The sequence below is a fragment of the Cuculus canorus genome, chromosome 3 (genome assembly GCF_017976375.1).
Source record: "Cuculus canorus isolate bCucCan1 chromosome 3, bCucCan1.pri, whole genome shotgun sequence".
Classification (NCBI taxonomy): domain Eukaryota; kingdom Metazoa; phylum Chordata; class Aves; order Cuculiformes; family Cuculidae; genus Cuculus; species Cuculus canorus.
This window is the reverse complement of record NC_071403.1, coordinates 101,954,630-101,966,670: the sequence shown is the minus strand read 5'-3', so window position 1 is coordinate 101,966,670 and position 12,041 is coordinate 101,954,630. Positions and strand designations below refer to the sequence as shown.

At 48.5% G+C, this 12,041-nt stretch overlaps 2 protein-coding genes across 5 annotated transcripts in view; one reads left to right on the top strand and one right to left on the bottom strand.

The window, feature by feature from the left end:
• Nucleotides 1–706: 706 nt before the first annotated feature.
• TCTE1 (t-complex-associated-testis-expressed 1) lies at nt 707–11,885 on the top strand. 3 transcript variants are annotated; one of them, XM_009559194.2, is made up of 5 exons: nt 707–807; nt 5,142–5,408; nt 7,298–7,854; nt 8,928–9,377; nt 11,309–11,885. In XM_009559194.2, the coding sequence occupies exons 2-5, from the start codon at nt 5,216–5,218 to the stop codon at nt 11,483–11,485; spliced, it is 1,377 nt and encodes a 458-aa protein (XP_009557489.2). In that variant the 5' UTR covers nt 707–807; nt 5,142–5,215; the 3' UTR covers nt 11,486–11,885. The 3 variants fall into 3 exon arrangements, with proteins under 3 accessions (XP_009557489.2, XP_053918674.1, XP_053918675.1); XM_054062699.1 differs by having other exon boundaries at nt 715–799; XM_054062700.1 differs by lacking the exon at nt 707–807 and having other exon boundaries at nt 5,168–5,274; nt 7,146–7,854.
• TMEM151B (transmembrane protein 151B) overlaps nt 5,309–12,041 on the bottom strand; it is a 27,156-nt gene continuing 20,423 nt past the window's right edge. Inside the window, exon 4 of one of the 2 annotated variants that reach the window (XM_054062695.1) lies at nt 5,309–5,521. The gene's annotated coding sequence lies outside the window, so the exon portion shown is untranslated. The remainder of the gene's footprint in view (nt 5,522–12,041) is intronic. The other variant, XM_054062698.1, reaches the window with a different exon arrangement.

Below are 12,041 nucleotides of genomic sequence, written 5' to 3'. Positions count from 1 at the left end.
TTTCCTCTGCTCTGCAAGAAGGTGCTCACTGGCAAAATGGAGAAAGAGCAGACTGAGGAGGACAGAAATGGGCACATAGCAGATAGACCAAGGTCTCGCTGACAGCAGAGTTCTCAGATTTGCTCTCCTCCCCCTCAGACCTGCCTGGGATGCATCATTCAGGGGTAACAGCCCCAAAATGTGAGGCCGTGAAGCAAACCAGCTTCAGGCACCAACAGCGTATCTTTAGCAAGGGAGTCGTTGTGAATGCTGAAGAGCTTTAAAATACAAATTTACAACAAAAACAAGTATACTGAGCACAGCCAAGCATTCACCGTTTGAATACTTGTACCTAATCACTCAAGGAGCGTCGCTTGCCCAGATCTTTCCATGCTGCCGAGACGCCTCGGGAGTACATGGGACCTTGGCAAATGGTCCCCCAGCACTCTTGGAGCAGCAATGTGGGCCAGCGTGGGTGGTGATGGACCTCTTGGGAGCTCATACTCTTCCTCCATGCTGGAAAAGACAGTTCGCACCAAGGCCCAGCAGTTTTAGTGTGGCTGAGTGACAGGGACATCACGCTCCCAAATCCCATCCCGCACCCAACCCCTGCAGCCGCAGGAGCCCCCGCCCACGGCAGCGGCCGCGTCCTTAGCGACCGGCCGGTCCCGGGGGAGGCGACCGGGCTCTTCTTACCCCTGTTCCGCGCAGCCGTGGGCAGGGACAGCAGGAGAAACCGCCAGGAGGGGGGATCCACTCCCGGGGCTGCCTGCATCCCTCTGGCGTCCCCTCCGGGGAGCCCCTCCTCTCCCTCGCAGAGGTTTGCAGGTCGTCTTCTTAATCAAGGGGTCGGGCCAGTGAGGTTTGTCCCCTCTCGGGGGCTCTGGAAAGGGGCTGCGCGGGGAGGAGGGAGCGCAGGGTCGCGCTGCGGGCGTTGCGGGGAGCTGAGCTGGTGGGGCTGCTGAGCGGCTGGGGTGTTTGGCAGCTGGCAAAGGTTTTCCTTGCCTCCCAGGGCGAGGGACTCGGCTCCGAGTCTCTGGGGGCTGACACAGCAGAGCCAGCTGTGCAGGGTGGCTGCGGCTGCAGTGGGCGATGCTCTGGTCCTCAACTGCTTTCATGTTTCTGACACCTCTTTTGGGCAGCAACCCTTACCTAGCAATGCTGGTGGGTATCCAGGCCCACAGTGCTGGCCCTTCCCACCACCTCGATTATAGTGATGACATTAACCATACTCCCAAAAGACTGGCTGGCCTCATTCTGCCCAGTCTCCCATTACAGACAAATCCCATTATAGCTGGAGCTAAATAGATTCCTCACTTGGCACACTTTTTTAAAAAAATGTACTTAAAGCCCATTTTGGAGAGTCAGCTCCTTTATGAGCCTGCATTACGCTGCCCTAATGCACACTTAGCATCAGCCTTTTGAAGTGCAAAGATCTGTGCAGGTGGTAGCCAGCAGTCAGGATCACTTGCCAATGTCCCTACTCCCCTGCCTGGAGCAGAGATGACAGCACAAAGGCTGGGCCACCTACAGAACAGCTGGCATTTTCAGGGTGCTACTGCAGTGACCTGTGAGCTTCCTCAGTTTCTGAGTAAACTGAGCTTCAGCGCGAATGCAATCTTGGCTGGAGTATAACCATCCTCAGGAAGAATTTTGCCTGCGTTTACAAACTCTTCGGTAAAAGCGATGTGTACAGCCACTCCATTTCTTGGATCACCACACTGCTGGCAGTAGGCATCAGCCAAAGGTCACTCGTTTCCATGCAACTCCTTTTTTTGTCTCTCTGGGCTTTGCTAAAAAGTGCAGAAAACTTTTATGTTGGCCCAGATGTCCTACTTCCAGAACAAAACAGGTACAGCTGAAGGTTTTGTTAGGCATGCTAGATGTCAGATTGGCTTCTTCCTGGGAAAAGAAGTGTGATTTCTTTTGTTTAGAAATTTTAGTATCATTTCCCTTTCAGCCTAATCTGTGTATGAAATGACACAAGCTAGGAATTTACTACATAATATCATTCACTGTATATCATTTAATAAAGCCCTTCTAGTGTAGGTGACTGATGAGTATGTAGAGTGGGCGGGAAGGAGCATGCATTAATGCTGTTGACTTGGCTTATTGATAGCGAATTGCAAGGCTTTTCCAGTTTTAAACACATACTTAGCAAACCTGGCTATGGGAATTAGCTTGGCTAATATTAGCTCTGGTTGGGTGAGATTCCTACAGCCAAGGTAGAGGGGATGCAGTGGTGAAAGAGGCCCTTTCCCTGGCTAAACACATCATAGAATCATAGAATAGTTTGGGTTGGAAGGGACCTTAAAGATCATCTAGTTCCAACCTCCCTGCCATGGGCAGGGACATCCCGTCAGACTAGACTGCCCAAGGCCCCATCCAACCTGGCCTTGGACACCTCCAGGAATGGGCCATCCACAACTTCCCTTGGCAACCTGTTCCAATGTCTCACCACTCTCATGGTGAAGAAACTCTTCCTAATGTCCAGTCTAAACATATCTAAGCATGTCCCACCTGATGTGGGACATGCTTACTGTGCTCAGTGGGGGTGGTGGTAATGGATGCAGTGTGAGCAGTGACTCAGCGTCAGACTCAGACCTCCCCAGCACCGCAGGCGTGGGGTTGATTCAGATGCCTTGAAGGCTGACTATTGCATGCTGGCAGACTTGCTCTTGCTGGATACACATTGAATATCAAATGGGGATAGTGGAGTCCGCAAAGCTGACTTGGTGTGGAGCTTCTCAGCAGCTGGGATATAAGACACCCTGAGCTATCTGCCTCTCTTTTGGGGCCATCTTATACTGGGTCTTGTCTATAATTGAGTAGCGCACACCAGCTTTGCTCAGCAATGTTCATCTGATGTATGGAGGGGCTGCATTGTTTCTAGAGCTGGGTTTTGACTCTGCCTGAGAGCAGCTGTGTCTCCCACTTGGTCTCTGGGAGTCCGTTTGGCAGTCCCACATGTGCCATGGATTACATACCCTCTAAAAATCAATCTGCCATCAGTAAACTGGCAATCAGGTCATCTGCTGGAATGCAGCCATGAAATAATCCTAGGCCACTGAGGCTGCACTGGCTTTCCCCAACAGCTGGCCTTTAGCAATTGCTTCCAAAAGGTCAGGAAAGCCATCATAAGTTCCCATTAGCTGTGACTTGCCTGGGGGACAGAGTGACACAGATGCTTTTTGAATAGGACAAAGGACTGAGCAAGGAGAAAACATTTTTCCCAGTCACTTCTCCTCTATTAGTGCCACCTCACTGCCATCTGGCTGTGTTTTGCCCTTCTGCTGAAGTCCGTCAAGCACCGAGAACTGGGTTTCAGCTGGGTCAGTGTGCTGTGGAGAATCAGGCCTTTTCTCTTCCCCATCAATGGTGGCCTGCCATCACATCACTTTCCTTTGGGGGCAGGGAGCTTTGCAGAGAAAGGACTCCCAGTCCTCACATCTGTCTATCCTCCTTCCACACCCACCCTACTTCAGATCAGTCCCCTTTTTCTTCAGCCTTTGCCTTCATCATCTTTACACCAGTGCCTTCCAGGAAATACAGCTTCCCTGCACTTGGTGCTCTTCATCCCCCTACTGCGTGCCGGAGGATGCCTTGCCACTGCCATCTCCACCCTTCCCTGACTCTCATTCTGAAACAATTACTCTCTTCTCAGACCTGCTCCAACTGCACTTGAAGAGGACTTTGCTGACGTAGTTTCTGCAGTACAGTATGAATCATTTTGCTCCTCTCCTCTAGTTCTCAGCATTTCACAGATCTCCTCTCATCCCTGTTTTGCCAGTTCTTTTGCAGGCCCTGCTTTGGATGTCTTTGGGAGGAGGAAGGAGCAGAGGGAGGAACTCTAACAAAGCAAGCTACAAATGTTTCAGAGAGAGAGAGGCCTGTACTGATGAGGCTGTACAAACTGGGAGGGCAGAGGAGAAGGGAGCAGCCAGCCTGGTGCCGAAGAAGGACATAGGAGGTTTCGTCTGGGAGATCACACCGGGGTTGTTTGGGATCAAAGTTCTGTTCAGCTGAGGGATGTTGTGGCACAAGGTACTACATAGCAGTTATCTTCTGTGTAGGATGTTATCACAGGATCCTTTTGGCTTTACCAGGTGCAAGGCCACCTTTGCCCAGAGGGATCCCCTTGGTCTTGCGGGAAGCTGTCCACACTTCTGACATTGCCATCCATGCAGCTACCTCATGCTCCTTTTAGGTGTCGTGCTGACTCTAACTGTTCGGCCCTGGCACTTTTATGTCCAGTTAGCCACAGTAAGGATCAGCATAGGTCTGTATGCCCTGGGAGATGCTCACCAAGATTGGGCACTCTTGTTGAACCCAGAACTCAAGGGGCAGGCTTCTTCCTAATGTCTTCTCTGCGTCTTTAAGAATAGTGGAGCTGGGAGGAGAACCATTAGGACTACCAGCTATTAACCATACATGCGAGATCCTGACAGCTGAGCATGCCAGTTCTGAGGCTGGAGTAGGAAACAGCAAATGGGAAACATTCGTCTGGGAAAGTTGTGCAGAGTTAATAGGACTGGGCATCCTGCCTTCTGCTCCAGGCTGGTTCTTTTAGCTCATATCTGCTTAGGTTCAGTGTGGTCTGAACAGATCTGACCCATCTCATCAATAATGGATGTTTGGAAGGAGTTCAGCTGGAGAGTAATTGGGAGAAGCAGAAATACATTTTACATGTATTCATCTGTAAAGCATGTCTTTAAGGAGTCATAAGAAAAGGCACACTGGATCAAACCAGGGTTTGGTCTTGTCCTGAAACTTGCACAGACTCCCAGCATCCACAACATCCCATGGCAAGGAATTTCTTAGTTCAACTGCAAACAGCGTGAAGAACCATTTTTTTCCTTTACTTTAAACCCAGCTTCACCTATTTCTTTTATTGGAACACACGATAAATTTTTGTCCATCCTCTTCAACAGAACTCTGAATTAATGTATTATTATATCTTTATGACACATGGTACATAGAGACCTCTTTGCACAGGGTATTGTATAAAGATAAGGCTGAATAATAGTTGTTTTGCTATAGTGCTTCCAGTCCAAGCAGAGGAGGCAGGCAAAGGGCAGGGACCGAGTGCATTACAGGAGAGCAGTGTGAGCAGAGCATTCCTATCACTGACCTCTTATTAAAGTTGCCTTTTTCTTTCACAGGCAACCCAGATGGAAAATACAGTGGTGACTCCTGCTTTCAAGCAATTTTCTTCTTGCTTCTCCTGAAGAAGTGCATGCTGATCAGGATGCAGCAGCCCGCAGCCAGTGACAGGAGCACAGCCATTCCTTCGCTGTATCCATCCCAGGCCAGCCCCACTGCTGACTCGAAATATAAGCACTGCATCGCTGAGGATCCTGAGTGGTCCCTCGTCACTGTCCCCTGCCTCACTGAGCTCTGCCTCCAGCACATCGCTGACCATTTTGAAAGTAAGCAGGAGTGTTTTTCCCCAGGACACATGGAGAGAGAGTGTCAGTCCCGGAGAGCAGAGGGTCAACAAGACAGGCAGATGCATCTGAAAGGCAGAGTGTGGTTCTCAGCCCTGCCAAAGGAACAGATGGGAAGAAATATCCCCTCAAGCAGCTAGTTAAACAAACTGTTTAGTTCCTAAGTACGTACTTGTACACTCCAGGGATGGCTGTAGTCCTCTGGGCTGCTGTCCAGGATGTGAGTCTGCCCCAGCCTTGTCCTATCATTTTGTCTTGCTCCCATGCTCTGCTGGACTTACCTTCCTCAAACATGGCCAGGGCTGTGGAATTGCTGTTTCCTTTTCTGAATATGCATGCATTACAGCAGCACTTGAGGGTGGACCCCATTGTTCTGAGTGCTGTAAAAAGAGATGGAGTTGTTCCCTGCTCAGAGGAGCTACCATCTCAGAATATGTAGTGTGTGCACAGTCTCAGGCTTTCTCTGTGGCTTTTGGTGGTGATGTGACAAGTTATATCCTCAAGTAGGGAATGTGCTTTTGGAACGGATGGACTGATAAAACACAGAAAAGAAGAAAATGCATGCCTCATCTAGGAACTGACTGGGAAGGGGAAAGGAAGGGCCTACCTGTCTTTTTGGCTGACTCAGTGAAGTGGCAGCAAAGATCAAAGGTATATGGGGACTGTATGAGAGTACAGAGAAGCTCAGTGCTGTTTTGCTCCAGGAGCTGATGGTAGTTGGGAGCCTGACCTGGGACATCCTTGCAGTCCTATCTGCCTGATCAGTTAGTCTGATGCCAAATGGATTTAACCTACATTGTATGCACGTAAAAGCAGTGTGTGATGTCTTGGGGGCCCTCATGCCACTAGCTGAGCTGTGCAGCTGCATCTTGTCCGCTGATGTGGCTTGAGTGAGCCTGAGTGAAGCTAGTCCAGTTCCGTATATGTGTCCCACCTCTGCTCACAGGACTTTGCAGGGAAGGTCACTGTAGTGTCAGCTGTACGACACTGAAGAATAGACTCTAGGAAAAGGCTGTGGTAAAACTCTGGGTGTCCTTAGGAAGGAAATGCTACAGAGACAGAGGAAATATAAAGCTAACCCCACTTTGTGTCTCAAAATCTGATTTCCCATGTGAAGATAGGCCTCTCCACTGATGAGTTCTGTTACTCAGCACTACTGTTTACCTGTCACCAAGCATTCGTGATATGAGTATGCATGGGATTTCTCTGGTGTTTTTTACCACAAAGAACTTTCACCAGACAGAAGCCAGCTGAGATTTATGGTGAGCATTGGGAAAGAAACTGTGAGAAGAAAGCTCTTGGGAAAAGAGAGCTTTTATTTAAATAAGGTGGACCTAAAGGCTAAGAGTGTGTCTCAGTGGAAAGGAACAGGAATCAGTTCAGGGTAAGACAAACATCTGAGTTAAGATAGAAAGGAAAAGGACACAGACAGTTGTTCTCAAATATTGTCCTTCAATATGCTTTGAAACCAAAGGGAGAAAGTTCAACAAATGACAAGCCAAACCTTGCCATCGCTGTAAAGCTGAATTAGCAGTCTTGGGAGCAGAAGTCTTGCTCTAAATATAAACTGCATTCAAATTAAATTTAAGCTGGGAGCTAAGTTTCTGATGCAGTTTCCAAATGTTAGGGAAGTAAACCCCATTACACTGATGTTTTATTGTAAAAGTTAGAAATCCTACACAGAAATGTAGGAGATGAATCCTATACATTTTCTGCCAGCTTAGCTCCCTGCACCAGCTGCTGACAACTGAGAAGAGAGTATCAGCAGAGAGGAGGACATGGGCACGCAGCTAGGGGTCCAAGCAGAATCGTAGCACCAGCCATGGTTCTTAAAGCTCAGACCAACATCTTCTCATTTTCATGCCCTCCAGAGAACCCTATTTTGGATCGTCTTCTGCCTGAGCACCAAAGGAAGGTGTTGGACAGGCTCTCTACTGGCCTTCCACTCACTGTGACTGCCAACCTAATAAGTGATGAGGACTACTGGAAGAGGTGCTGTACTGAGCGCTGGCAAGTGTGTAACATCTCCAATTATGGCTACAGCTGGAAACGAATGTTCTTTGAGCGTCATCTGGAGAACATCCTGAAACATTTCATCCCTAACACCACAGACCCCAATCAGGTCCTAGAGGTCATTCCACTCTGCAAAGACTATGTGCAGAAACTGGAGGTTGATCAGTTACTGCCACCAGTGAAGGTGGATCAAAAAGAGGAAATGGATGACCTCTCTGATATGGGGCTTGAAGAGGTCTCCACGCATCACTATGACCTGGGAGTCCTCATTACTGCGCTCCCCCACCTGCAGGAGCTTCATCTCAGTTATGGCGTGAAGGACTGTGGCATGAACTTCCAGTGGAACCTTTTTAACTTCACCTACCAAGACTGCTGCAACCTGGCTGTTGCTGTGAAGAAGTGCCACAGCTTGAAAGTAACGTATCTCAAAATGAACCTTTCTTCCTCAGCTAGATCTTCAAAATTGCCTGGGGCTAGAAACCTAGGGACCAGTTTTGTTTGCTGCAGCACCCTTCCTGTTGCAAGCTGCAGTCTGGCAGGGTGCACAGAAGTTAACTTGCTTGCCTAGTGCTGAGTATCTTGTTCTGCATATGTTCTTATTAGAAGAGATTGTCAGAGGGTCGGCAAGAAAAATACTTGCTCCCACAAAACATGTTCCCTGGAGCCCACAAGAAAGCAATAATCCTCTCTTAACTCCTCACGTGTTTTTGGGAGGAAGGAGAGGAGAAGCCCAGAGAGAGTTTTTCATAGGGAGATTTTGGTTGTTATGCTCAGTAAATACATGTCAACCTGCTCCAGAGCAGCAGAAATCTCTAAGAACATGAGGATATACTCATATTTGCCTTAGAGTGATGAGGCTTTTTCTTTCTGGGAACTAACACAATGCTCAGTTCTGCGGCACCTGCAGTACATATACTCAGCCCCCAAAATGTCAGCCAGCATTGCTATCCAGAGCACAGCCAGAGGGAGCTGGCTGAATGCTCTCCCTACAGACTGGCCTGCTTTGGGAAATGCTTGTCTGCTTGGCTTCCAGGAGATAAATTACCTCTCATGTGGCTACTAAGGTGCTTTAGCCATGCAGGGCATTGCCCTTCACAGAGAGCACTGTGGTTACCACCAGTGGGTATGCTCGTTCAGACGGTGTTTGACTGTGATCTGGGTGAGTTCTGCTGTTATTCTCTGACTCTCTGCAGATGTTTGGGCAGCTTTATCTCATTTTAATTCAGTCCCCTGTGTGAGAGATCCCATGGAGTTAGAGAAGACCAGGCATTTCCAGGAGATGAACCATTTCTCCCTGGAATAGGCATGGGCCATCAGTGGCATGTCCTGCCTGCTGGAATTATCTGCTCACTCTAAAAGCAACTATTTGAGCCTACTAAAGATGTTTGAAGTAAAGGGAGGTGAATCCTGTCTGGTGGGCCATGGGCTTAATTCACTGGAGGTCTTGTGCACTGACAGTTTTGGTGTCCCTGTCCTTTATCCCCACAGGTTTTCAAGTTGACACACAGCACAGTGGATGATGACAAGACCAGGCTGCTGGTCCGTAACTTGCTGGATCATCCCTGCTTGGTGGAGCTGAATTTGTCCCATAATCTCATAAAGGACAAGGGGGCACGAGCTGTTGGGAAGTTGATCAACCACAGCAGATTAGAAACCCTTAATCTGTATAACAACCAGATCCATCACCTTGGGGCTCAGGCTCTTGCTCAAGCCCTGGCTAAGAACTCCACCCTGATCTCCCTGAATCTGCGCCTCAACTGCGTGGAGGATGAAGGCGGAAAGGCAATTGGCCGTGCCCTGCTGACCAACACCACCCTGAAGTCCATCCATCTGGGAAGTAATAACCTGTCAGGGCCAACCGCTATACTTTTCTCCCAGGTCTTGGCTAAGAACACCACCCTGACAAGCATCAACTTCTCATGCAACCACCTGGGTCTGGTAAGTGAAAACCCTTCTCCCTGAAGTTTGTGAGCCTGTGTGGTGGCCATGCAAAGCAGATGCTGAGCCTGCCCTCCCTCAAAGCTGCAGAAGCAAATGCATCCCTCAATTTGCAATCTCGCAACAACAGCAATCAGTTGTGAGCAGTGAACAGACTAGCAGATGGCAGGAAAGAGAAGGACATCTTTTGTAACCACACATGCATTTATCTCACTTGTTACATCTAGCTCTGTTCACAGGGCTGAATCTGGCTTCCAGGCTTTGGGCTTTTGGGCAGAGAGGGATTTCCCCCCCAGGAAACTGAAAACCAGGGAGTATGCCTCAGAAAAATCACAGCCACTTCACACACGTGGGAGTAGAAAATAATGACAGGAAGTGTGAGATGTGGGCCTTACGCATATCCTCTGTACTTTGAATCTGCTATGCCATCTGTCACTCAACAGCACACAGATAGTGTCACCCTTCCCTGAATCTCTCCTGTCTGTCATGCGCTCAGGGGAGACTGTTAGAAAACTGGCTTGATTGTTGAGCTCCTTTAACTCACCCTGCAGCTCTGGAGCGGTGCGGTAGGTCAAATGTGTCACATCTGGGTGCCCAGAAGTGGCTCCTAAGACACAGGCTTACATTTTCTAGACAGAGGAGCACCCACAGATCTTACCTACATCCCTCAGAACTGCAGTGTGCAACATGCCCACAAACCAGATCGCTCCTCTCCTGCTGATTAAAAAGAGCTTTAGAAATCTGAAACTAGACAGCCAAATGCAATCATGCTGGCTTTTAAACTTTCTGCACTGCCTCATTTTTTTCTCACTGTCGCAATAAAGAGACAGCAAGACCAGCTGTCCCTGCTGGCAGGAATATTGGCATGAATGTGTTTGACAATGGTTTTAAAAGGATTCGATAGCAGAAAACCTTTTGTGAGTTCTGAGGTTTATGATCCTAGATGTGGAAAACCATTTGTATCTAATGATACAAGGGGGCAAAGGTTGGAAAGGAGAGAAGAATTTTTGCTTAGTAAATAATTTCTGTGCTTAACATCTTCCTTCTGATGAGCTCTCCTGGTACCCATTTGTGAAGCTCCACAGCAGCCCAGCAAGTGGGCTGGTGGTATTATCTTTGGGGAAATGGAGGTGCATCAAATTCTTACCTCCATACCCCATTAAAAACAGGTTCCTTTCCTGTCCTTTTTGCCCTGTCCTTTTTAGCAAAAGGTCTAAGAAGCAGGGTGTTGGGATGAGGGGACTGCCTGGATAGAGGAGATGTGGGCAGAAGGCATATTTGGTACCCAAAAGAGGATAGCTATGGAGGGGAAAAGTCAAATTGTCACATCCCTAAAGACAGTGCTTCAGGTAAGGTAAATGTCCCAAAGTAAGTTGTCTCCCTAAGGGTATCTACATTGTATATTCTGTCCCATACAGACTGGACTTCAGTTGTGTGAGATGTTCCCCCCAGGAAAGCAAACTGAGCTTGGGAAATGGCATCCGGGCGGAAGACTGCCAGCAATGAGGCTCTCGCCAGTGCTGAGATGATGAGCAGCACCCTGAACACACTGCCCTTTGTCCCCAGCCAGCAGTGAGCTGGGGACCAGGAGGCAGGGTAGAGCAGAGAGTCTTCTCAGGTTATCATCTCCAGCCGTGCTATTAACCAGCCGGAGCTTGAGAACTCCTGACACAGTACCCAGAGGGAGTCATTAGCATGTGTCATATCACTGAGTGCTGCATAAGGTTACACTCTTTCCCTGTGTACTTCTCCTGTGAGCAACATTTCAGGGTTGGGCAAAGGCCTTCACCACTTTTGGTATTATATCATTGGCTCCCCACCACTGGCAGCAGGGAAGCATAGGAGAAGTTGACCCAGGGAGGAAGGTAATGGAACAATAAACTTCACTTTTGGATCTCCTCCTCTAACCCCTCTTTCTCACACCTTTGCAGGATGGTGGGAAGCATCTGCTTGATGGGCTGGCAGAAAACAAGGCTTTGACTGAGTTCGACCTCCGTCTGACAGAGGTGGGCCAGGAGACTGAATTCCTCATTCACCAAATTGTATGGTCCAACCAGGAAGCGGCAAGGCTGGGGTCTCTGCAGCAACCTCTTGCCAAACTCCTCTGAAGAAAATGCTCCAGAGAGCAATGAGCTTTGCAGGTGCAGCATTGGAGATAACTTTTCTTCAGAGGCTTGTTTTCATTCATATTTCTAAGAAACACTCAACTTGTGGCTGCCATCTCAGCCTTCTTCAGATTCCCATCATCCAACCTGCAACTAAATCCAACCCAAGACTAAATACAACTCTGGTGTTTCTTATGTGCTCCAGCAGCACGCTTAGTTCAGGCAACTGGATGTTGTTTGGTTTTATAGCAAAATCTGTCTGGAGTCTTAGATATGGATGGTGAAAAAAATTCAATAAATATAGGTCTTTCCACCAGTTTCCTACTTTGCAATGCTATGCTTCTGATCAGTGCTAGCCTGCTTTGCAAACAGGTAAATTCTGTATGACCAGATGCTTCCCTTAACTAGTAGGTAACCATGACCTCAGTGCAAACCTATCAAAAGAATCTATGTTTCACATAACTTCAAGCTTGAGGGGTCCCTGCAGGACTGCTGGCCCACACAGCCTACAGGGCTAAAAACAGAGCAGTCCCTCAGGCTGTGGCCACCTGAGGGCAAG